The 26,897-nt window shown below is 40.4% G+C and overlaps 1 protein-coding gene across 4 annotated transcripts in view; it reads left to right on the top strand.

Moving 5' to 3' along the window:
* LOC140730713 (sperm-associated antigen 1-like) overlaps window positions 1–26,897 on the top strand; it is a 147,190-nt gene that overhangs the window by 101,276 nt on the left and 19,017 nt on the right. For all 4 annotated transcript variants that reach the window (XM_073051546.1, XM_073051527.1, XM_073051538.1 and 1 more), the window contains 4 exons: window positions 7,244–7,446; window positions 11,507–11,648; window positions 12,960–13,086; window positions 22,052–22,225. In XM_073051546.1, the coding sequence (XP_072907647.1) occupies window positions 7,244–7,446; window positions 11,507–11,648; window positions 12,960–13,086; window positions 22,052–22,225 (646 nt within the window). The remainder of the gene's footprint in view (window positions 1–7,243; window positions 7,447–11,506; window positions 11,649–12,959; window positions 13,087–22,051; window positions 22,226–26,897) is intronic.

Below are 26,897 nucleotides of genomic sequence, written 5' to 3'. Positions count from 1 at the left end.
TAAATTATAATTTTAAAATGTATACATATAAATAGCACAAAAAGAAAGCAAAAATAGTGAGGTGGTGCTCATAGGTTCATTGTTCAGAAATCCAATGACAAAATGGTAACAAGCTGTTCACAAAACTTTGAATGTGTGTCTTCAGGCTCCTGTACCTCCTCTCTGATGTGTAGTAATGAGAAGAGGGCATGACTGAGATGTTTGGGGGGGGGGGGTTTCTTAATGACGGATGCCACCATTTTGTAGCATCACCTTTTGAAGATCTCCTTGATGGCTAGTCCTCATGATGAAGCTGGTTGAGTCTACAATCCACAGCAGCTTTTTCAGATCCTGTGCAGTGGCCCCTTCATACCAGATGGTTAAAATGCTGTCCATGGTACATTTGTAGAAACGTACTAGTCTTTGGTAACATACTAAATCTCTTCCAACTCCTAATGAAATATAGCGCTGGTGTGCCCTCTGCATAATTGTGTCAATATGTTGGGCCCAGGATAGATCTTGAGAAATTATCCACTCCTGTCTTCTCGATGACAACTGGTGTGTGTTCCCACGAATTCCGCTTCATGAAGTCCACAGTCAGATATTGAGTGCAAGGTTGTTATTGTGTCAGTACTCAACTAGCTGATCGATCTCACTCCAATGCACTAATCATAATAAATTTAAAGCTTTTATATCTTTCATGTTTATGTAGCAAAGAATTTTCCTGTAATGAAGTGAGTTCAGTGCTGGCAACTGGCTCAGCTAGTCTATGCACAGCAAGATCCCATAAGAATGTGATTATGGTCTAGCTAATGGTTGAGTTAATACTTTGTTTCTTTGTTTTTTCTCTTTGTGCCCATATGTTTTCATATTCATTCATCATCTCTCTGTTTAAAATTGCTGTAGATCAGGGGTTCCCAACCTGGGGCCCATGGAGCCCTTTCTTAATAGTGTTAGCCCATGGCATAAAAAAGGTTGGGAACATTCATTTTATATGTACCTTCATTCCACTGGGGTTTGCATGTGATTTGTTGCAATCCCTCTGACTGCAAACTCATTCAGGTGTATTCTTAATATGCACCTTGTGTTTGCAGGCTAATTTCTGCCTTGTGTGCAATTCCTTCCTTTCATATGCTGTTATTTCTCTCTCCCGTGCTCATGAAAACACATACTATTCATGATTTTTCTCCACGAATTTTGCCAAGTACAGATTAGATTAGCTTTGTACGACAGACATCCATCAAAACATAACGGTGAACTATGTTGTTTGTGTCAACGATCAAAGGTGTGAGGATGTACTATCACCATGCTTCTGGGACCAACTTACTAACCCGTATGTCTTTGAAATATGGGAGGAAGCTGGAGCGTACAAATTCCTTACAAACAGTGAACCCCATCACTGGTGCTGTAAAGCATTATGCTTACCACTACGCAACTGTGCTGCAAATAAGCAGTTACTTTGGTACTGTATTCTTTTTCACACAAAATAGTGAACTAATGTTGAGAAAACCTAGCATCTTACCCTATTTAAAAATATGGCATATTCCTACCATCCCACTTTCAAGAACTTCTGAGTTATTGAATGACAAGAAAGAATGTAAAAAATTCAATGTGGTTAATTTAATGCATATTTTAAGTCTGAGTTGAAAAATACAGCTACCAAGAAATATTTGTTGATCTCTTAGAGATTTTGTCAGATATAACTGGGAGGGAATGTGCAAATAGTACAAAATTTGATAAAATCAGTGAGTATTAATAGGCTAGTAAACTTTTCCTGGGTAAGTATAGTTTAGAACAAATATTAATTCCCCTATCTGCTGAACCACAACACACTTCCCTAAAATCACCAACTGTTCTTTACTCACGACTTGCACTGATAGGTCTCCACGCCTGTGTGATTGGATATTTTTCTGCCCCTCAGTAATTAACGGGTTGCTCAAAATACCTAAACAGCTCACCGGCATTCTGAAAATAGATAAAAGATGCTTGCTATAGCCATTGGACAAAAGCAACTGATGTACCATTCTTTTTTTTCAGAATCAGATTCATTTACTTATCACATGTGCATCCAAACAAACAGTGAATTGTATTGTTTGTGTTAACAGCCAACACAACCTAACGAAGTGCTGGAGGGCAGCCTGTCAGTATCATCACACATTCCAGCTCCAACATTGCATGCCCATGATGTTCAGTAAAATTTGAAAATTAACACCAATAATTTGATTTTAAAATGCTTTGAAGTAAAACATCTGAGGAGAAACGGGAAACCAGTCCTACAGAATGGCAGATATTTCAAGTGTACAAGTAGTTTATACATTGTATACAGTACTTAAAGCCCGATATACTAAATCTCTCACCTTTAGAAATGGAAGATTTTCATAGTGTAAATGTGATGTTCCAGTTATCTTACTCTATAAGTAATGCATACAAGTGCCAGGCCATGACATCTTCTAACAAGCCAGTCCTGCCACCTAACCTTGATGTTCAATGACTCGCCATTGCTGAATACTCCTCTGTCCTAGAAATTACCATTCATTAGAAATTCAACTGAAGCAGCTATACGTGTACATTGTTTGAGTAGTTAAAACTGCCCAAAGCATCCCTGGCACCAGCCTACCTGTCATTAAGGACATATATACAGAAAGATCAGTAACTTGATGTAGGATCCCATCCACCCTTCTTATGGACTGTTTATCCCACTCCCATTAGGGAAGGGGCTACGCAACATGCATACCAGGGCCACCAGACTGAAGAACAGTTACTTACAACATGTTAGCTGTCAGGCTGTTCAACACCACTACATGTACGTCACCTAGCATCACTTTACAATCAGTCCGTGTATATAACAGTTACTTATACATTGTGTTTTAAAGGATTGCTTTTTTTACATATTCCGTTCTTTATGCTTACTGTGTTTGTTCTTTTATGCTGCATCAGATCTGAAGTAACAATCATTTTGTTATCCTTTACATTCCTGTACTGAGGAGTCACAATAAACTGTCTTGAATCTTTATCTTGACAAAGGTGGTATTTGAGTCATCAAAGAGCCTTTCCAGCATCCTCAATATACAAAGCAGGAGTATAATGAAATGTTCTCCATCCGTTTGGATCAGTGCAATTCAATATCATTTTGTTTAGAGATGCAGCACAGAAAAGGCCCTTCTGGCCCAATGAGCCACACCGCTCAGCAACCTATCTATTAACACTAGCCTACATATGGACAATTTAACAATGACCACTTAGCCTACTAACCGTTATGTCTATGGACTATGGGAGGAAACCAGAGCACCCGGAGGAAATCCACGTGCACACAGAAAGGTCATACAAAATGGTTACAGAGGACGCTGGAATTGAACTCCGAACTTTGATGCCCCATTTTATTGGTATTTTATCCACCACCTTAAGCATTAACTTCCTCCACCATTGTAGCTATAGCATATGTCATTTCCAAAACGTAGTGCAGTTGGGTTACTGCCATAGTACCTCCCAAGCCTGTGACATTTATCACCACAAAGATCAAGTGCACCAGGTGCAAATTTCCTTCAAGTCACGTATCATCCTTTGAACTGTGGACCAACCCATAGGTCTATAGGTATACCAACCTATAGACTCACTTTCAAAGTTCAGAGGTATGTTGCTCTCCGTCAGCATAGCTGGATCGGAATTCTGCCAGAAATATTTATATCTTTGCACTTTCAGTACTGAGAAAATATGGCACTACCTATAAAACTGGCCCATTTCTTCTCCTATGTCTTATGGTCTTATACTTTTATGAAAGAAATGCCTGCTTGTAGTAAAAGAATACTGAAGCAGAACAACAACGCCCTGAAGAGCCTGCCCCTTCTCAAATTCTCAAACCATACCATTCAACAAACAGCATCTCTTTCATAAGAAATGCAGCCACAGCATCCTATTAATATCTTTACTGTGCCCTTCACAAATATGCCTTGTATTTTGCACGTTAACTCAGAAATGCTGTGACACCCAAGCATTCCTTGCGCATATTTGAAATTCTGTGGAAATTAGTTAATAATAAACAAACATCAAGTATCTAGGTTTTGTTTCTTAAATGATCCACTTTGATGATGTTGTAATGAATAATGCTTTAAAACTAGCTGGCTGCTATATATAGGTTTTAACTCAACAGGGAGCATATGAACTAACTAGTTGATTGATAAGCAAGAGTTAAGACCACTTTGTCGCAACAGCTGTACCTGGATAAATCTGTCGCCATTTGCGGGCATTGCAAGTCTATGTGTTTTCAACAGCTTATAGGAAGCTCACATGGGGCTCAGTATGAGGGTGCTGGAATCCTGCGAAATAGCATCATCAACTGTATTCATTTTGTAGTTTAGAAGTACTGACTTCCTGAGAAATAACATCATCTTCTATGTTCCTCTCTGGCATGCCTCTGTAACAGGAAGCCGCCTCTAAAGTCAACATGACGGCAGATTTAATTACATACAAGTAGAACATTTGATCTAACCACTCCATACTGCTGTTAAGTTTTACTCAGGCTGCTTCAGTTCTTCATCAGCATAGCCCTCCATACTATCGGAGCATAAGACATAGGAGCAGAATTAGGCTGTTTGGCCCTTCGAGTCTGCTCTGCCACTCTATCATGACTGATTTCTTATCCCTCTCAATCCCATTCTCCTGTCTTCTCAGGAAGAATCGTGGGTTATGGGGAACTGACACAGAGGAGGAGTTGTAGCCTGCATAGATAAACCATGATCATATTGAATTGTGAGGTAGACTTGAAGATCAAGTAGCTTACTTCTGTGTTTTTGTGTGCTTGAAAAGTATATGATAAACAATTATATAATGTTGATAGAACATGCCAGTAGTGGTAGAAAAGTTTATGGTTACACCACAATAGCATCTAATCAGTGCAAGGCAATTATTGGTAAAGAAAATTAAATACTGAGCTATACCTGGACAACATTGGATTACATATTTCAGAATATTATACTTTGTTGTACAGATGATTAATGTGGTGGACAAGTCTGACTGTCGTATGTCCTGATGAATGTTCTCAACCTGAAACGTCAACTGTTAATTCTAATCTGACCTGCTCCAGCATTTTGTGTGTGTTGCTAGGGATTTCAATACATTAGAATAGGTTTAGAGAAGTCTTAAAGGGTGATATTAAGTGCAAAAGGACAAGCAATTAATGAAAATTCAATGGTTAAGCCTTCTGTTAAAAAAGAAATAAGTTGACGTGGGGTGTGTGTGTGTGTGTGTGTAAACCCATTACCCCAAAGTTAACAAATCATATAATAACCATATAATTAATATAATAAATGAGACTGATAGACATTTAGTCAAGTCTGATTCTTTGTGACCTCATGGATCATATGGTTTTCATGGCAAGATATGGAAGTAGGTTGCTAGACCTTTCTTCCACGCAGATACTGCTGCTGCCCAGGTTGGGACCTGGGTGGGTTTGAACTCAGGACCATCTGCCTTAAAGTTCAGTGCTGATGTCACTACGCCACCAGCTGACCCAAGTGTGATGGTAGAAATATAGAATTAGCATGTCCTCTGCAAGAGACTGAACAAATGCATTTCCAGATAATACAGATAATTTTGAGCCATTTGTTACTCTTGAAAGAATTATATCAATGTTCAGATCCAGATTCATTTATTTGTCAAATATAAATGTATTGTTTCCATAAACAACCAACACAACTTAAAGATATGCTGGGAGCAGCCCCCAAATGCCACCACACATTCCAGTGCCAACATTGCATGCCCGCTGAACAACACAAGCAACAACAACAGAACAATGATAATAAAATAATATTCTTCGTTCATGACTCAGGGCCTTGCAGACAATGGGCAGAGACTTTCCCAGTAGACTTGCAGATCCAGGGCTTCAGCCAACGAAACTCAACTTAATGTTCAATAATTAGAATTAAGAATTGCACAATAACGTAGCTTGATTTCTTTTGAGGCATAAGATTTTGGTTAATTTTAAATGTATGAGAGAAGAGGGAGATGGATTATAAATTTGATGCTAACCAGCCTTCATCTTCCACTTTAAGATATGGACAAATAATCAACTCTCTAGATCTGGTTCATTATTTAAATATTTTAATTAGACTGCATGCTCCAAACTTAACCATAATTTGACTTTCAAAGCATAAAGGCCGAGTTACACAAGGCTCAGGTGAAGGTAAGCCTGAATGCAGTTGGATTTACAGCTCTGTTTCTGAGTAAGAGAGACTTCTTTCCTGCTCAACTCACCTAAGCAAACCCCACTCCCCTCCATGCCACATGCTTCCTCTATACAACTAGACACTCCTTGTGCTCTACCAACATTAACTCCCAGCTCGCCATCAAATTTCTCATTTGCCTTTGGTCTGTTGTTGACAATCTTAAGCAACAAACACAAAATACTGGAGGAACTCAACAGATCAGGCAGCATCAATGGAAGGGAATGAACAGTTGACAGCTTAGGCCAAGACCCTTCATTTGGACTGGAAGGGAAGGAAGAAGAAGCCAGTATAAGAAGGTGAGCTGTAGGGGAAGGAGTATAAGTTGGAGGGTGATAGCTGAAGCCTGGTGAGGGGGAAGGGGCCATCTTAACTCACTTCCATATTATATCTCTAGCTCTACACCTTGGAGTATCAGGACCAGATCTACACTTTTCTGCAGGAATCTTCATCTCGCACATCTGACAAAGAGTATTTTCATATCATAGCCCAGTATGCCTTGAAGGGTCTTGACCCGAAATGTCGACTGTTTATTCCTCTCCATAGATGCTGCCTGACCTGATGACTTCCTCCTACATTCCGTGTGTTGCTGTGGATTTCCAGCAGCTGCAGAAACTCTTGCGTTTACAGTCATCTGTAGCTACTGACCTCCATATGATCCTCCCTCTATCCTTTCTTCTGTCTTTCCTTTTGACCGCACAAGGTACATGGTAGAATAACATACATGAAATGGTGGAGGAATTCAGCAGGTCAAGCAGCGTCTATGAAGAGGAATAAACACTCGATGATTCAGGCCGAGACCCTTTATCAGGAATGCAAGATAGAATATTGCTGTCCCACAAATCTGGCCTGATTCCCTGCACAGCACATTTTCAGGCATTTTACAATTTCTAAAACTCTGTCGTTCTTTAACTTAAGACATCCATGGCTGATGCTGAAAATTTGGTTAGCACATTTAGAAAATCTTGTATTAAAGAGTGTGTTTTCTAAAATTGTTCCCTTAACTTGTTAAAACTATATCCAGTGACCGTGGGATTGCCTTTTAGGATAACTAAAGCATTAATAGAAGAAGATGGATCAGAGTGGAGAGAAAAGTTGTCAGCAATCCCAGTGGTCCCTGTTTCTGCACAGATCCATAGAGGGGAAGGCAATTCTATAACCACTGTAATTGGAAACAAGTCTCAAATTGCCAGTGGAAGCGAAGATCAAGTTCAAGGCTGCAGCAACGGTACAACACATCCAGACTTGGGTAAGAAAATGGCTATTTAATATACAAAAATATTTGATTTTTGATTTTTCAAACATTCCATATCTTAGCTTGCCTACAGAGCTACATTAAGCATTACTCAGGGGACAAAAGCTGTTGCATTTGCATATGGTGACCTTCAGTTAATGACTATTAGTCAAACTGTTAACCTTGGAGGGACATTGGATTTGTAGCAGTGAATCCCACTGCAGGAACTGAGCATCTAGGTCGGGTTGATCTATAGTAGCAGTAACTATAGATCAGTAACTGCCGGCTGGTGGCGCAGTGGCATCAGCGCTGGACTCCAGAGTGAAGGCTCCCAAGTTCGAATCCAGCGGTTCCCCCACCGTGCAGGGTTGAGCGTTGAGCTAGCCACTTGGCCTTGTAAAAAAAAGAGTCAAGTCAGGAACATTCGTATTGTGACCCAGTTAATCCGAAAGACAAAACACGCCAGACAAGAACAGCTGACTGTCTGGTGTGACACAATCACTTGAATGGAGTGTGATGCTCTCCTCGGGGGATGTCTATTAGTGGGCTTTCAGATGTCTGTAGAATCAATCTTGGATCCCCATATTCTAGTGCAGCATTGGCAAAAGTAACCACTCATTTGTAAACTCAACATCACGGATCCTGGGCTCATTCAGACCTCATAGTCCTGTTCTCCTTCATCGCTGTTGACAGCCATGGGACCTTATCCAGGATGGTTGGGCGGATTTCCTTACTGTGAAAGCCTGTTGAGTAACTGTGACATGGGGGAGGGGGATGCATGGGCAAACGCCACATTGTCCATGACAGATCGAGGTCAGCGTCCAACTGCAAGGAATGCAATAAGATTGGGGACCCTTCAGTTGTGCATCTCCTCCACCTTCACTGACACTGATGATCTGTCATTATCTTCTGCCAGCACCACCTTGAAGACTTGTCTTTGACCTCCCCCTTGACTTTACCCCCATTGGTGACCCTATCAGGAGCTAAGCACCAGGTGGTGTCACTCTCAGGAACTCAGGCATTCACAAACCTCTCCATCATAACAAGTTGGCAATCCTCAGAGATGGTTTGATCTGTAATGTGCTACTGCAGAAGGAATATGTTATCAGAAATGGCAACTTTGATTTCAATTGGACTGTCCGTTCAGATAAGGATAACATTCTTGCAGTAACTGTGTTCAACAAGACATGAGTAAGGAATGATTCATTTTGGCTTCTTCCTAAGAAGATTGTAGGAGAAATCCTGTCCTGCTTATTTCTGCTTAGGCATTCTACTCCCATTCAATGGAAGGTGTCATCAACAGTGCCATCAAGCAACATTTACTCACCAAAAACAAGCGAACCATTTTGGGTTTCAAGGAACAAGGATCAACTTTATGTCCCATATACATTTATATGGATTAGGAATTTGCTGTGGTGTATTGGTGCAACATGCAACAAAAATCAACATTCCACAATTATAAAGAATAAAAATGAGTTTAAAAAATAAAGTTAGAGGTTAAAGTATGGATTTGGAATAAAATGTGCATAAATACGTAGGAGGCTTACGCGACTCCCTTGTCCATTCATCCCCCCCATCCCTCCCCACCGACCACCCTCCAGTCACTTATCCCTGCAAACGAAAGAAGTGCTATACCTGCCCCCACACTTCTTCCCTCACCACCATCCCAGGCCCCAGATAGTCCTTTCAGGTGAGGCACCACTTCACCTGTGAGTCAACTGGGGTGATATACTGTATCCGGTGCTCCCGACGTGGCCATTGGGGAGATCCGCCGCAGACTGGGAGACTGTTTCGCCGAACACCGGCACTCAATCCTCCAGCAGTGGCAGGATCTCCCTGTGGCCACACACTTCAATTCCACAGACCACTCCCACTCCGATATGTCTGTCCATGGCCTCCTCTACCATCAAGATGAGGCCACACGCAGGTCGATGGAGCAATACCTTATCTCCCGCCTAGGTAGCCTCCTTCCTGCCAGCATGAACATTCAACTCACAGACCTCCGTTGATACCCCTGTCCCCCCCACCCCTTATCCCATCCCTATCTATAATTTTAGTTTGGTTCTCTTTTTCTCTCTTTTTCCCCCCCTCACTATAATCTCCCCCCCAGCCCTACCTTTCTTTCTCTTTTATTTCCCATAATTCTCCACCTTCCCCCCCAGCCCATTTCCCTTCAGCCTATCACTTCCCAGCTCTCTACTTTATCCCTCCCCCCACTTCTTATCCCCCCTCGACCATCCCATATTACTTCTCTTCTGATGAAGGATTTCGGCCCGAAACATTGTCACTACCTCCTCCCATAGATTCTGTCTGGCCTGCTGAGTTCTGCCAGCATTTTGTGTTTTTATTTATTTCCAGCACCTGCAGATTCACTTGTGTTGCATAAATACCAGCATGTATTTACAATGTAAGTAGCATTATGAAAAGTGGTTTATGGAACTCTAGGCCTCAGCACTGTCCTGGTTGAAAAATGAATCATAGAGGTTAATTTCCAGATGGGAGGGTCTGCCCTTAACATTTGACTCCATTTAACTCAGTACAGATCATGCATTGAATGCTGGTGAAACTAAAGTTCAATATTAAGAAGAAATATTCCAGTGGTCTGACATACTTTGTTCAAAGGAAGATGTTCACGATGCTTTGCTGAATGTGGTTTCTTAGGCCCAACCAGCTAGCTTCTTCACCTTCCTTCTATTATAAGATCTGAAATGGGATGTTCATCTTTGATTGCAATTATGTCAGTTATGTCAATATTTCAGAATATGAAATAGTCCATGCCTTTGTATAGAAGATATGGACAACTTAAAGGCACAGACTGAGAAGTGACCAATAACATTTGCACCACAAAAATGCCAGGCATTGACCTTCACCAACAACAGAAATAACAGCACCTATACATGACGTTCAATGCCATTACCAGTGCTGTCACTTAAAAAAAAACAGATTTAACTGATACAATCATATAAAAACTATAGCTACACAACCAGGTCAGTGGCTCAAATGACTCTCAAAAGCCTTTTATCTTCAAGTCACAAGAATAGATTCAATTACCTTTATTTGTCACGTGTACATTGAAAGATATGGTGGAAACTGTCATTTGCGTCAAATCAAATCAGTGAAAATAGTGCTGGGGGCAGCCCACAAGTGTCACCGCACTTCTGGCGCCAACATAGCAGGGCCTCAACTCACAAACTCAAACCCGTACATCTTTGTAACGTGGGAGGAAACCCAAGCGGTCACAGGGAGAACATACAATTCCTTACAGACAGTGGCGGGGAATGAATGCTGATCGGTGATCGCTGCCACTATAATAGCGTACACTAAATACCACGCAAATGTGCCGTCTTTAATTCAAATGGGGTGGATTTGCCAGCATGAATGCTACTTCAATTACATTCATGGAACTTGGTACCATTTAGGATTAAGTAATCTGCTTAATCAACACCCAATCCACTACTCTACACTCTGGCTATTTATTTGGTATAAGAGGTACCTAATAAAATGGCCACTGAGTGTATGTTTGTAGTCTTCTGCTGCTGTAGCCCATCCACTTCAAATTTTGATGTGTTGTGCATTCAGAGATGCTCTTCCGCACACTTATTTAAGTTACTGTCATTTCCTATAACATCTAAGTTTCCTATCTGGCCATTGTCCTTTGATGTCTCTCATTAATAGGGCATTTTTGCCCACAGAACTGCTGCTCACTGGATGTATTTTGTTTTTCACCCCATCCTCTATAAATTCTAGAGACTGTTGTTCTTGAAAATCCCAGGAGATCAGCAATTTCTGAGATGCTGAAAACGCCTTATCTGGCACCAACAATCATTCCATGGTCAAAGTCACATAGATCACATTTCTTCCCCATTCTGATGTTTGGTCTGAACAACAACTAAACCTCTTGACCAAGTCTGCATGCTTTTCTGCATTGAGTTGCTGCACTTGATTGGCTGATTAGATATTTGCATCAACATACAGGTGTACCTAATACAGTGACCAGTATATATATCATACTTCTCAAATATTTGTCAATAAAGATTTATTTTACAAGTTCATTTTTTGTATAAACTTCTTCTAGGTAAAGATGTAGAAGAACGTTTTATGTCCTTAAAGCAGCAAGGGAACAGTTTTGTGAAAATGACGCAGTACAAGGAAGCCATCACAAAGTATAGTGAATGCCTAGAGCTGAAATCCAATGAATGTTCAATTTACACAAACAGGTAAGGAGCATGGCTACAAGGATTTGTTTAAACACAACTTGTGTGTATTCTTTTTTTTTGTAAAGAGCATTCCTGTAGGAGCTGACTCATAAGAATAGCATGAAAACTTAGTTTAACACACCCAACTGTTTGAAATCTGTCCAGCCCTGGGGATTTTTAGGTGGATTAGAAAATGAGTTTGAGGTTAGTCAGCTGGGATTCTGGTGATTACTCCTTTTCATACAAGCCATTTTTTCCCTTGAATATTTAGATGTCAAGATGTGATTTCAATTTTGAGGCAGTTAATGGAGGTACTGAGTCTTCTATTCAGTTACATTTAGTGTATATAAGATCAGGAATGCAGCAATATCAGGCTGGGTAACTGCTTCTAGCTAACTGTTAGACTTCTTAACACCCTGCTGCCATCCAGCACACATATACATTCTGTCTAAATGCCCTGCCATCCCCACTTCCCCACCCACACACCCAACTCACAGACACACTCTCATCTTGCACTGGTCACTTTTCATTTTTATGCTGCTATTTCACATATTTATTGGACTGCTTGCTTCCTTATAATAGTCCTGGTAACATTATACTCTTTTACGTAAACATGCATCCCGTAACTTATATCAACCCATCAATCTTCAGGCCATGGCACTGAGGGACTTGTGTTAGTATTATTGTGTGATTTCTTCTGCTGGATCATAACTATATGTGCAGTGTGTGACTATACGTACTGTGTTTTGTACCTTGGTCCCAGAGGAACAATGTTTAATTTAGCTATATACATGTGTATGTTTGAATAATGAATAACTTGAATTTGATCTAAAAGGACTATTCCTAATGATTATCTGTTCCATTGCATTTGGAAAGGCCTCTATTCCTTCTCCTACTTAGCAATGTTTAAATGCTCTAGTTAGGCATGCATATAATATAAAAATTGTTCTTTAATTTATACTGTCTTAGAGCAACCGTTTGGTTTCAGTGGTGTTAATGCCAAAGCTAAATGATATGTGATGTAATGGTGTGTGAGAACGAAAGATGGGGATAATGGTCTGTTGTAGCATGCCTGCATTCTGGAATGAAAGCAAGCCATCCTTGATAACAAAGGCCTGCAATATAAAAGAAAGACAAAGGGGTTCTTATAAAGGTGTTTGCAAAAATACAAATTCACTGTTTAAAACATGAGTTTTAAAGGTCCTTTTGAATATGCAAACTCAATGCTTAAAACATTAATATTAGCTAAAAATTTCTTTAAAATCTTTCAAGCCGTACTACAGAAGAGTAATGTTAAATAAAGACTAATCTATTCTTCTTTATTCTTCCTAGAGCATTATGTTATCTGAAACTTAGTCAATACAAGGAGGCTGAAGACGATTGTAACACAGCTCTGCAGGTGGAACCCACCAATATAAAAGCATTGTATCGAAGGGCTCTGGCTTATAGAGGATTGAAAGTAAGGCACATCAAATAAATACTGGAATTTTATCCACTACTAACATTAATAGTTTTGCTGCTATCTGGAGATCTTAGAGGCAGAAATAGATCATCACTATCCTCTTACTCAACTATTGACGTTTATGGCCCAATTAAGTAGTCTTGCTCCTTAACTCAAGGTCAATCTGATCTAAAAAAAAAATCTGCAAGCATGAATCGTGCTGGAAGTAGGCACTTTCACAAAAATAGACATTAGGAAACTTGAACAGGTAATGCTAGTGTCTGAAGAGTGAAAAATGGTGACTTTGAGGGATGAGGGAGCAAGATGCAGACTTTCAAATTAAAGAATATACCAAAGAGATTGTAATTGAGTTGAGACTCCTTTTTGGCAGGGTGAGCAATATACATTACTCAGATGCTGCAACTACATTAAGAAGAAGTCCCAGTTTACCAGTAGGTTCAGAGGGTCTTGATCAGGTATGCCTACCTGTGGTCCAAGAACAGTTATTCCTGTACATACAGGTACCTGCACTTACACTGACATTCACCTTCTTGACAGATGGTTGACAATTGGTCTTAGACCTTGCCTACTGTTTACCTATCTCCCAGTCAGCTGAGCAAATTCTCTGCCATTTTATTGAACCCAGTGTCAGAGCAGGATCTTCAACCCGTGATCAGAATTTGAGGGAAAACAGCAAGATAAATGGAGATTAACTTTGTCACTTGGCTCTTAGTTCACCTAGATTAGCTTTTGCTTCTCATAATATCAAAGTGCCTGTTTCAGTCCACACCCATATAATCAATGAATTCTACAGGAAAAACCTGTTTGTTCATCTTGACACTCTAAGCTCTAGGTGGACAAGTATTTTTGTCTCTCTTTTGATGCTATCCCTTTTCAGATATTTAGATACATCCTTTCCTGAGGTTCATCATCTTGTGGAGGAGAAACTTGTGAATTCTTGAGATCCCAAGTGCATTGCCATCTGATGCTTAACTCCTGGTAGGGTCACCTGTGGTGTTAAGGTCAAGGGGGAGGTTTCAGACAAAGGGCAATACAACAGTGGAGCTGGCGGGAGATGATGACTCATCACAATGGCAGTGAAGGTGGAGGAAGGCTGCAGCAGTGAATGTTGTCCAGTCATCTTGCATTCCATGCCACTGGACCCTGATGTGAATCTGTCAAGGATCATGTGGCAGCTGCCTGTGAATCAGCTGTCCCACATTAAACAAAGACACGCACAGGCTTTCTCCATTAAGAGAATCGACTCTAACATCCCAGTTATGTGGATCCCTGATCGGCCTCCGAAGCCACCCGAGGACCCAACAATAGGCAACCTCTTAGGAAAATATCATACCCGATTTGAGTGATCACACTACTATTGAGATGCTTTGCACCAAAGGAATTTACTGAAACCTTTCTAAACTGAACTTTATGGCTCTGCTTACTTCACCAGAATTATTTAACTGTGTGCTGCTATTGTAAATATGTTTCTAGGTGTCTTTTTGTAGGAGGAGAAATGTGTTCAAAGGAAACATACCAGAGTATTTGCACCTGAGTCACTTGACAATTTAAGATATAGGGCGTCACGGTAGCATAGCAGTAACGCTATCACATCATTGGTGACCTGGATTCAATTCTCGTCGCTGTCTGTATGGAGTTGTGTTGCTTCTGGATGCTCCGGTTCCTTCTGTATCCCAGAGACCTTCAGTTCATTGGTCACATGGTATAACTGGGTGGTGCAGGTTTGCGGACTGGAAAGGCCTGTTACTGTGCTGTATCTCTAAATATTTCACCTGCATGTAGCGACAGGAAAATGCAAGCTACAGTTCCTAAAGTAGTTATCGTCAAATATATCTAATCTTGCAACTAAATTGGAAAACCAGTTCAACAATACCTTCAACACACACAAAATGCTGGTGGAACGCAGCAGGCCAGGCAGCATCTATAAGGAGAAGCACTGTCGACTTTTCAGGCGTCAGGACGAAGGGTCTTGGCCCGAAACGTCGACAGTGCTTCTCCTTATAGATGCTGCCTGGCCTGCTGTGTTCCACCAGCACTTTGTGTGTTTTGCTTGAATTTCCAGCATCTGCAGATTTCCTCGTGTTTGTCAATAATACCTTTATGGGTAGAGTTAAGTGCAAGAGTTGAGGTCCCTTTAATCAATTTCATTAAGATACTTCCACTTAACAAATTTTAAACACAAGACATTCTGCATATGCTGGAAATCAAGAGTAGCACACATCTCATTCCCCATTCTGCCTCCTAGCTTTCACTTTATCCCACCTTCCTCCCCTACCCATCTTCTCTTTACCTAGCCTCACCTATCACCTTCTTCTAGCCTGTAATCCTTTCCCTTCCTGCCCCACCTTCTTATTCCAGCTTCTTCCCCCTTCCTTTTCAAATCGTCAACTCTTCATCCCTCTCCATAGATGCTGCTGGGGATGCCAGATGGGGCTGGTCAGGTATGGTTGGCAGCTCATCCAGGAGAAGGAAGTCTCTGATCAAGCCTCCGCTGCCTTGTGACTATACCCAGTCATGGGGAAGACTTCAGGAATAAACCCTGAGGGAAAAACCCGGAGCTGGAGTCCCTAAGGCAGTCCTACATTGAGTTCAATGGTGACTGTCAACTCCTCCTACAACGTTGCTAGTGCCAAACTGTATCAGTTTCTGCCGTTCCTTTTGGTTCATCAGATGCGTGGACAGGGGGAGCTTGTTACATGGGCAACAGCTTGCTCTCCATAATGTACTGCCCAGTCTTGCATATCTAGAAAGCGAGAATGTAATATCCATGGTCAACTCGGACCAACGGAGACCTCACCTCACCTCAGATGCTGCCTGACCTGTTGAGTTCCTGCAGAATTTAGTGTGTGTTACAATGAACAAATGCATTCTGTAGATCAGAGAACGATAACTCTGGTGTTTCCTTTGTAATTCAAAGCATGGAAACATCTCTAAAATGTCACTGTATCTGGGTAGACTTTGGCAACCTGGAGTCTAGGAAAAGGAATCATTCAAAAACAGGGACGAGGCCAGACATTTATGATCAGTAATGTCCTGCTTTGCACAGGGCCTCAACAAATAGTTGGGTATCCTGTCCCACATGGAGAATCTTTTCCATAGCACACTGGGGGAAAAAAAATCTGCTCTAAAGGGTGTGCAGCCTTTGGAATATATAAAGATGATCTTTAATGCCTTTATTTGACATATGTGCATCAAAACTTACAGTAAAGTGTGTTGTTCTGTCTCAACAACCAACGAAGTCTGTGCTGGGGCAGCTAACAAGTGTCACCGTGCTTCCAGTGCCAACATAACGTGCCAACAAGTCACTAATCTTAACAGTATGGAATGTGAGAGTAAACCGGAGCACCTAGAGGAAACTCACACAGTCATAGGGAGAATATTTAAACTCCTTACAGACAGCGACAGGAATTGAACCCACATCAGTGATTGTTGGTGCTGTAAAGCAGTTGAACTGACCACTATGCTACTGTGCATCCCTTTGAACTCCCCTAATGAGCAATAAACATTTGATATAATGATGCTAATGATTCCATTCTCTCCTCACGAAACTCTGCCTTGATGAGCACAAAGTGCCACACAGCACATTATTGACCTCTTATTTGACAGAATAGTTCCACATTAAGTTGATTTTATTATATGTTCATTTCTGGAATTTCAGCAACATCAAAAGCAATATCTTTTCATCAGCAATATTGTAGAAAAACCACCTACTATTTTTAACGTCAACACAATGAACTGTCTGATATCCAGATATCCATATAATAGAACTACTTGCTTCAATTCATGTTTTAACTTTGGTTGTTAGTGTTCCTGGATCAATAATTTGAAATTAAAATTAAAAACATTTATCATGCAAATCCTAGCAAACTTTCATCTCTGTACAAAACAACACACAATTGAGCTCACCTTTCAGTTCCTACTCCTTTGTCCATTTTGAGTTCCACTCCTACCTTCTCACCTTCAATGTCACATAGGAGCTTGAGACATTCGGGCTTCTTTGCTCACATTTTGTTGTAAAGATATATTTTTTTCAATTTTACATCATAATCTGCTATTTAAATTTCTTTGCCATTCTGGTGTGAGTTTTCAAAGACTATTTTGTGTTTCAAAGATTACAATAAATGTAGAACTACCCCATGCATTTAACATCCCCTTTCTCAAATCATCTTACTTTGGCTTTTAAACTTCATCAGCTCCCTATTCTGCAGACATTTACCTCCACATTCCACACCTTTTAAAGGGGAAAGGACTATAGAAACACAAATTGTACTTGTTAAACATAATTTTCTTTCACTTTAATTGATTAGCCATATAAACCTCAATGGAGCAATGATTTAACCTTGTCTTTTTATTATTTTATGAATTTGTGTGTGGTTCCAGCAATAGAGGCAGTAGCTACTTGGATATGTGCTACTGGCATAAAGATTAATTGAATGCTGTGCTATTTCATGGATTACAATAATTTTCAAAACAGTAGAGAGTGATTAGGTAATGGAAACTAAGGATACACAAATAATTTGAAGTACAGTGTACTAGAATTATGACATAAGACCATAAGACACAGGAGCAGAATTAGGTCATTTGACCCATCAAGTCTGCTCTGCCATTCAATCATCGCTAATTCTTTCTCCCCCTCCTCAGCCTCACTCCCCAGGCTTCTCCCTGTGACCTTTGATGCCGTGTCCATTCAAGAACCTATCAAGCTCTGCCTGGCCTAGCCTCCGCAGCTGCCTGTGGTAATAACTTCCACAAATTCTCCACCCTCTAGCTGAAGAAATTTCTCTGCATCTTTGTTTTAAATACATATGCCCCTCTAAACCTGAGGGTGTGTTCTCTTGTCCTAGACACCCCCACCATGGGAAACACCCTTCCCACATGTACTCTGTCTGGGCCTTTCAACATTCAAAGGATTTCAATGAGATCCCCTCTGGCCCCCATCCTTCTAAATTCCAGCGAGTACAGACCCAGAGCTATCAAACATTTCTTGTATGATAACCCTTTCATTCCCGGAATCATCCTTGTGAACCTCCTCTGAGCCCTCTCCAATGCCAGCACATCTTTTCTTCACAATACTCAAGATGAGGCCTCACCAGTGCCTTATGAAGCCTCAGCATCACATCCCTGCTGTTGTATTCTAGACATCTTGAACTGACTTCTGACATTGCTTTTGCTTTCCTCACAACCAACTCTACCTACAAGTTAACCTTTAGGGTGTTCGGCACAAGGACTCCCAAATCCCTTTGTTTCTCAGATTTTTTGTATTTTCTCCCCATTTAGAAGATAGTCTGCACATTTATTTCTACTGCCAAAGTGCATGACCATGCATTTTCCAACATTGTATTTCATTTGCCACTTTCTTGCCCATTCTCCTAATCTATCTAAGTCCTTCTGCAGCCTTCCTGTTTCCTCAACATTACCTGCCCCTCCACCAATCTTCGTATCATCTGCAAACTTGGCAACAAAGCCATCTATTCCATCACCTAATCATTGATATACAGCATCATAAGGAACAGTGCCAACACCAACCCCTGCAGAACACCACTAGTCACTGGCAGCCAACCACTGGCTGCCTTCTACCAGTCAGCCAATGCTCTAACCATGCCTGTAACTTTCCTGTAATACCACGGGCTCTTAACTTGGTAAGCAGCCTCATGTGTGGCACTTTGTCAAAGGCCTTCTGAAAGTCCATATATACAACATTTACTGCATCCCCTTTATCTATCCTACTTGTAATCTCCTTAAAGAATTCCAACAGGTTTGTCAGGCAATATTTTCCCTTAAGGAGACCATGCTGACTTTGTCCTATCTTGTCCTGTGGCACCAAGTGCTTCATAGCCTCATCCTTAATAATTGACTCCATCATCTTCCCAGCTACTGAGGTCAGGCTAACTGGCCTTTAACTTCCTTTCTGCTGCCTTCCTCCTTTCTTAAAGAGTGGAGTGACATATGCAACTTTCCAGAACTCTGGCACCATGCCACAGTCTAATGATTTTTGAAAGATCATTACTAATGCCTCCATAATATGGAGATAATGCCTCCATAAAAGCACTATCTCTTTTAGGACCCTAGGGTGCAGTTCATCTGGTCTGGGTGACTTATGTACACTAAGGTCTTTCCTAAGCACCTTCTCCCTTGTAATAGTAACTGTACTCATTTTTCTTCCCTTACACCCTTCAACATCTGACACCATGCTAGCGCCTTCCACAGTGAAGACTGATGCAAAATACTCATTTAGTTCATCTGCAATCTCCTTGTCTCCATCATTATATTTCTGCCCTCATTTTCTAGTAGTCTTATATCCATTCTCTTCTCTTTTTTATTTTTTACCTACTTGAAAAAGCTTTTACTATCCACGTTGATATTGTTTGCTAGCTTGCTTTCATATTTCGTCTTTTCCCTCCTAATGATTCTTTAGGATTCTCTGTAGGGTTTTACAAGATGCAGGGAGGATACGTACAAATATGAGCTCTCAGTGAGGCAGAAAGCAAAATCAGTGTAGCCAAAATGAGGGATTTTAGATGTTGTTTATACTCGGAGGGAGCAGAATAGATCAAGCATTAGTAACTACAAGTTTTTAAGGTGCATTTGTGATTGATTTCTGAAACATTATGCTTTAGAACCACAAGGAGATAAGTAGACTGGATTTAATGGTAAGTGACAAAGCAGAATGAGTTAACAATCTGACAGTGAGCAAGTATCTTGCAAATAATTATAGTAGCAGACTTAATGCAATCAATATTACACCTGAGAAACAGTAACAATCTTCCCCCGTTCTGCTCTGTGATTACCTAACTTTGTATATTCATTGTTCAATCTTTAATATTGATTCCTCTTTCTTTACTCGGTTGTCCATGATTGAATTTGATATTCAGTATAAACAGGGGTCAGCAAGTAGAGTCATAAACAGACACAGTACAGAACGGGTCCTTCAGCCTACTGAGTCCGTGCGGGCCATCAACCGGCCTACGCTGATTCTGTTTTCAATTCTCCCCATGTTGCCAGCAAATCCTTTCCGGATTCTACAACTCACCAACACACTAGGGGTAATTAACTGTGAGCAATTGAACTCTCAGCTGCATGTTCTTTGTATGTGGGAAGAAACAAGGGCAGCCAGAGAAACATAGGTGGTCACAGGGAAAACATGTACAGTCGGCCCTCCTTATCCGCGGATTCAACCAACCGCGGATCAGGAAAACCCGGAAGTTCTCTCTCCAGCGCTCGTTTGAGCATGTACAGACTATTTTTTCTTGTAATTATTCCCTAAACAATACAGTATACCAACTATTTACAAAGCATTTACATTGTATTAGGTATTATAAGTAATCTAGAGATGATTTAAAAGTACAGGCAGTCCCCGGGTTATGAAGGAGTTCCGTTCTTGAGTCCGTCTTTAAGTCGGATTTGAAGTTGGAACAGGTACATCCGGTATTATTTAGCGTCAGTTAGTCAAATGTTTGTCTTAGTATATAGTATATATTTTACCTTTATATGCATATAAAACACTTAAGAAACATGTATTTCAATAATCAAACCACTGCGTTGCTTAGTAATAATTGTAGCTTTCATCGGGGCAAGGCCTTTCACATTATCCATTAGAATTGTTCTGATCATTGACCGACTGTAGCCTAACGTTTTTCCAATGACCGATGGCATTTCACCTCTTTCTGATCACTTTATTACTTCCACCTTATTTTCAATCACAATCGTGATTATTTTTGTGAACAGAAACACTGCGGATTCAGAGCTGCACCAGGTCCTAATGTCCGCCACACTGAGACAGGTTAAATAAGGGACTTGAGCATCTGCATTTTTTGGTATCCGCGGTGGGGGGGGGTCCCGGAACCAATCCCCCACAGATACAGAGGGCCGACTGTACATAATAGTTCAGCACAGATTAGCTGGGCCGGAGGGTCTGTTTCTGTAGTGCTTTATGACTCTATGATTGAAACTAGGAGGTTGTCACTGTTCTATCTATTCCATGTTGTTTACAGAATATAAACTATCCACAGGGCTTGTTTTCCTGTATTTTCCTCCAAACCTAACCAAACGTACCATGTGGCTGCTGAGAAGGAGTGGAAATTAGATGGGGTACCATAGCCAGGGTTACATAGAAATGAGTGCTGTTAGTACTTCTGAGGCAGGAGGAAGAGGCTGTGCAGATGAAAACTTGTGACAAGATTTTCTTAAAAAGCTTAGAGTAATACTTCTGTGTTTATAGTCCTGAAGGGAACCTAAAACAAAAATTAAGCCTTATCTTCCTGGGCATCTTCCAACCTACATCCTAGTTGAAAATGGTTTTGGCTGTCAGGGAGGCTGTCTCAGCTCCTGCTAAAGTGTGCAGATCAAACTATAATCTGCATGGTTAAACATAACCCTGCAGTTTTCCAGGTGATTTATTTACCTGATTTTTAATATTGGGACGTAACAGGGTTAAAGGCAGTAAGCAGTTGGCATCATTTAACTCCCACCTTGTCATTCCCCTCGCTTCTACTTGTATGTCTTTCACCAATCAAAGTTAAATTTTGTGCTTCAAATTCAATTCTTCCAGAAAGCTAACTAACATACACAAGTTTCCTAGAATCTAAAATAAAACATAGAACTTTACAGCACAGTGCAGGCCCTTTGGCCCATGATGTTGTGGTGACCTTATACCCTGCTGTAACCCTTCACTCCAATTTTCTATCATCCACGTCTTATCTAAGGGATTTTAAATGTCCTGAATGTATCTGCCTCTACCACCACCCCTGGCAGGGTGCATCATGCACCCACCATTCTCCATGTTAAAAAAAACTTACCTCTGACATTCACCCAATACTTTCCTCCTTAAAATTATGCCCCCTGTTATTAGCTATTTCTGCCCAAAATTGAGATTCCTGTGGCAAGCCCAAAGCAAAATTTCTATTTAATATGCAACTATGCTCGCTACAATTTCTGTTCTGTAAAAAGATTTTCTTTTCTTCAGAACTACACCGCCAGTATCAAAGATCTCAATAAATTACTGGAGCTTGACTCAAATGTTACTGAAGCACAGAAAGAATTGCTGGAGGTGTCTGAAATTCTGGAAAAATTAGGAAGTGGAGCCTTCTCCAAGACCAGCAGTCAAGAAAAGCAGAGAAAAAATATCCAGATACAGGAGGTATGTGTTTTATTCTAAACCACCTTATAACTCAGCTTTGGCATGGTATTGTAGCAATGAGCACCAATTAGACAATGGACAATAGATGCAGAAGTAGACCATTCGGCCCTTCGAGCCTGCACCACCATTTTGAGATCATGGCTGATCATCTACTATGAATACCCGGTTCCTGCCTTGTCCCCATATCCCTTGATTCCCCCATCCATAAGATACCTATCTATCTCCTTCTTGAAAGCATCCAGAGAATTGGCCTCCTTAACTCTGTCCTAAATGACCTACCCCTTATTCTCAAACCATGCCCTCTGGTACTGGACTCTCCCAGCATCTGGAACATATTTCAGTGCTAGTGACCAGGATTCAATTCTGTAAGGAGTTTGTACATTCCCCCTGTGACCATGTGAGTTTCGTCCAGGTGCTCCGGTTTCATCCCACAGTCCGAAGATGTATGAGTTGGGATTAGTGAGCATGTTATGTTGGCACCAGAAGCATGGGAACACTTGTGGGCTGTCTCAGACTGTGAGATAAAGTTACCACTCTATCTATTCCCTCCCTCCATGCAGTGGCCTCAAGGTACACCACCTACAGAATGCCCTTAACATACCCACTTCGGGTATGATAACACAACTTCCCAAGCCCATGATTTGTACCACCAAGAAGGACAAAGTCCGAAGGTGTGGGTGCAGTTTCCTCTTCTAGTATATTTAAAGTGGGCGTTGATAAGTTCTTGATTATTAAACTCCTGACAAATTCAACACTTTGAGTGCCATTAGCAGTAGGATGTAGCAGTCTAAAGTGCAGTTGACCATTATCTTCTAGTGAGCATTTAGCAACAATGTCCTGTAAGTAAATAAAAATTAAACATGGTCTGTAAGTTGTAGTGTAATTACAATTTTATAATCTCAATGAATTGAAGAAAATTGTAAAGTTAAAATAGGAACGTAAAAAGTCTGTCAATTAGGGTGAAATTGCCTGATCCCAGTTAACAAGATCCAAACTTTTCAGTTTTCAGTATTGAAGAACCAGGCAGTTTATGCACCTTTTATAATGGTTGTAGCTGTATTGCTGGAATTCCTCTGACAAAGTAGCGCTATTTTATTCTGTATTTCTTATTAATGCTTTAACTTTATTTTTACTTTATTTTTATATAATTCTTTACTATTTATAATTGTTGAAGATTGTTTTTTGTTTTCAACATTAGCAAATTACTAATGCCATGTAAATGTGTATGGTAAATAAAGTTGATCCTGGATCCATGAATTGGGTGGACGAAGAAGGGCTGAGGTGCATTACTGCTTCAGAAATAAGCTTGCCAGATTGATAACTAAGAAGATCCATTCTAGATAGCATAAAAGGGTTCAGAAATGTGAAATAAGGCAAAGAGGCTGACAGCTCTCTGCATAATGGAAGTGTTAATCAAGCTGATTGGAGTCAGGAGAGAGGATGACAATTTCTGTTACAGATCGAGTTTAAAGGAATTGATTGACTGTGATCACAAGTACCTGGCACAAAGGTTCAAAGTACAGATTGAGCTGACTTAAAATATAGACCCCCAATGTGGTGCCTTTCTTCATTTCAGATTCAAAATAATGATATAATTGGGAATTTAAAAATTAACCATCCATGTTTTTTTCCTAATCTCTCCAATAGCTCTCAACTGGACTGAATGATGTCCTGCAAGTGAACACAATGTTATTTAACAATGAACACTGAGACAGTGCTTAAAATCTTTTTTTTAAACATTCACTCTCAAAAGTTGTTTACTTGAAGTACTAAATTCAATTTCAACCACCAATCTTTTAAAACTGCAAATGAATGCCATGTGTTAGTCTGATAAACAAAGCTAGGCCCAGTGTTTAGGATAAAGAAGCATAACAATCAGGAAGAAAGATCAAAACTATACAAGAGGCACAAAATCCTAACTTTTACCAAATAAAATTAACTTAAAGTGCACTATTTTATCAGTGTTTATACTTAGCTTTAATTAAGTAAAAGCAAGAAGTAGTTCACAATTTTCTTTGGATGATTTGCTGCATGTCACTTTGTTTAGCTGAATATTTCCCACTCAAGATGAACTCCAATTTTGAAGAATAGACCTATTTTAAAACGATTGAAGTTATAATACCTTGCCAGGCATCTAACTTTAGTCAAAGTGACGAATCATATTCTCATTTGATGTAATCCAAGTTGAGTGCTCCTAGGTTTTTTTTTTGCTGCCTTTCCTGAAAGTGGATGCATTTCTGCTTTTGGAAGTCTATGGAATCTCAGCCAAATAAACATACTTATAGCGTGAGTCTGGCTTCTGAGAAATGGCAGGGTACTAAACTTCAACAATGTTCAACTTATCGTAACTTGACTAAAACTGTTCCAATTTAACACAGACCTTCCTGATTCATTTCTGTGGTTCAGTGTATTACCCAGACCATCAAATTATTTCCCTATTAACATCTTAAATTTGAAGAACTATGCACTATTAGACCACAAGTCATTTGGACCATCGAGTCTACTCTGACATTCCATCATAGCTGATTTATTATACCTCTCATCCCTTTCTCCTGCATTCTCCCCATAACCTTTGATGCCCTTACTAATCAAGAACCCATCAACCTCCACTTTAAATATACCCAATGAGTTGGCTTCCACGACCATCTGTGGCAATGAATTCCACAGATTCACCACCCTCTGGATAAAGAAATTCTTCTTCATTTCTGTTCTACACGGACACACTTCTATTTTGAGATTATGCCCTCTGGTACTAGACTCCCCCACTATTGGAAACAACCTCAGAATATCCACTCTATCTAGGTCTTTCAGTATTCAGTAGATTTCAATGAGATCCACCCCTATTCTAAACTCCAGTGTGTACAGGCCCAGAGCCATCAAACACTCCTGGTATGTTAACTCTTTCATAAATAAGCTCTGGATAAGTTGCAACATGCAAAACAAAACTTTAAATTGCTGGAAAATTGAAATAAAAATAAAATGCTGAAGATGCTCATGTTATCAGCCAGCATCTATCTAGGAGAAGTCCACTTATGATGGTATTAAAATCTCACTGTTTGCCTGTACACTACAATATAAGCATTCACCTATCCAAAATCCTTTGGTGCTTACCCAGTAGAAAACAATCATATGTTGTTGGTATGTATCTCAAATCAGTATGGGATCATATTTCTTTCGTCGAGAAACCTGTGCCAGCAGAAATATTAGAAGCTTCTCATTTATGTTTTATTGCCTCCAGTGAAAACAGTGCTGGTATCATGGGGCAAGAGTGATAGGGAGCCCGAATTTTTAATGGACTGCCCATTTTTAGCTTAAGCTAAAATTAAGCTTAATTTTCTGTATTTCTGCAACGCCTCATCAGAAAGGAAGTACAGGAGCCCAAAGACACACACTCACATTTTAAGAAACTGATTCTTCCTCTCTGCCATCAGATTTCAAAATGGTTCTCACTATTTTTGCTCTCCTTTTGCAATGCTGATTTAATTTATATATAACATATACTTTACACCTTATGCAGATAATGGATTGGCTTCAGACAATGCTTTCAACGACTGCATCCCCCAAATCTTTATTTTCATTGTAACATTCAAGATGATTGTTGATTGCTGAAATCGTTCCATTTTCACTCACTGTTTATGGCATTCTCAAGCTTGAAATCTCGAAACCGCAGTGAGCAAAGTCTGAATTGTCTTGCTGCTTTTTTCTCGCCAGCTATCAGTGACAAAAGCACTGCTTTCTGAACACAAACGCATGCAACTGAAGCTATTTAATAAACGTTCGCTCTAAGCATGGTGTAGCGTCTAATGGCCATGTGACTGACGCTAGTTAGAACCTGTTCAGCAACAGTTTCCTGCCCCAATTAAGTAGCATATTGTCTCAAATAAACAAAGGCAATCCCGGCAATTTTCTCACTTAGGTTTTGTTCTTTAAGAGTTGTCCCAAATAAATGGCTGCCCCGATTAATCGATGGCCCAATTAACCAGAATCATTAACAAATTAACACATTTCACGACAGTGATAGCAAACAATAGACAACAGACAATAGGTGCAGAAGTAGACCATTCGGCCCTTTGAGCCTGCACCGCCATTTTGAGATCATGGCTGATCAACTACTATCAATACCCGGTTCCTGCCTTGTCCCTTAGAGAATTGGCCTCCACTGCCTTCCAAGGCAGTGCATTCCACACCCCCACAACTCTCTGGGAGAAGAAGTTTTTCCTTAACTATGTTCTAAATGACCTACCCCTTATTCTCAAACCATGCCCTCTGGTACTGGACTCTCCCAGCATCTGGAACATATCTCCTGCCTCTATCTTGTCCAATCCCTTAATAATCTTATATGTTTCAATCAGATCCCCTTTCAATCTCCTTAATTCCAGCGCGTACAAGCCCAGTCTCTCTAACCTCTGCGTAAGACAGTCCAGACATCCCAGGAATTAACCTCGTGAATCTACGCTGCACTTCATCTACAGCCAGGATGTCCTTCCTTAACCCTGGAGACCAAAACTGTACACAATACTCCAGGTGTGGTCTCACCAGGGCTCTGTACAAATGCAAGAGGATTTCCTTGCTCTTGTACTCAATTCCCTTTGTAATAAAGGCCAACATTCCATTAGCCTTCTTCACTGCCTGCTGCACTTGCTCATTCACCTTCAGTGACTGATGAACAAGG

The sequence above is a fragment of the Hemitrygon akajei genome, chromosome 1 (genome assembly GCF_048418815.1).
Source record: "Hemitrygon akajei chromosome 1, sHemAka1.3, whole genome shotgun sequence".
Lineage (NCBI taxonomy): Eukaryota > Metazoa > Chordata > Chondrichthyes > Myliobatiformes > Dasyatidae > Hemitrygon > Hemitrygon akajei.
The sequence above is the reverse complement of the archived record's forward strand: the minus strand, read 5'-3'. Positions and strand labels throughout refer to the sequence as shown.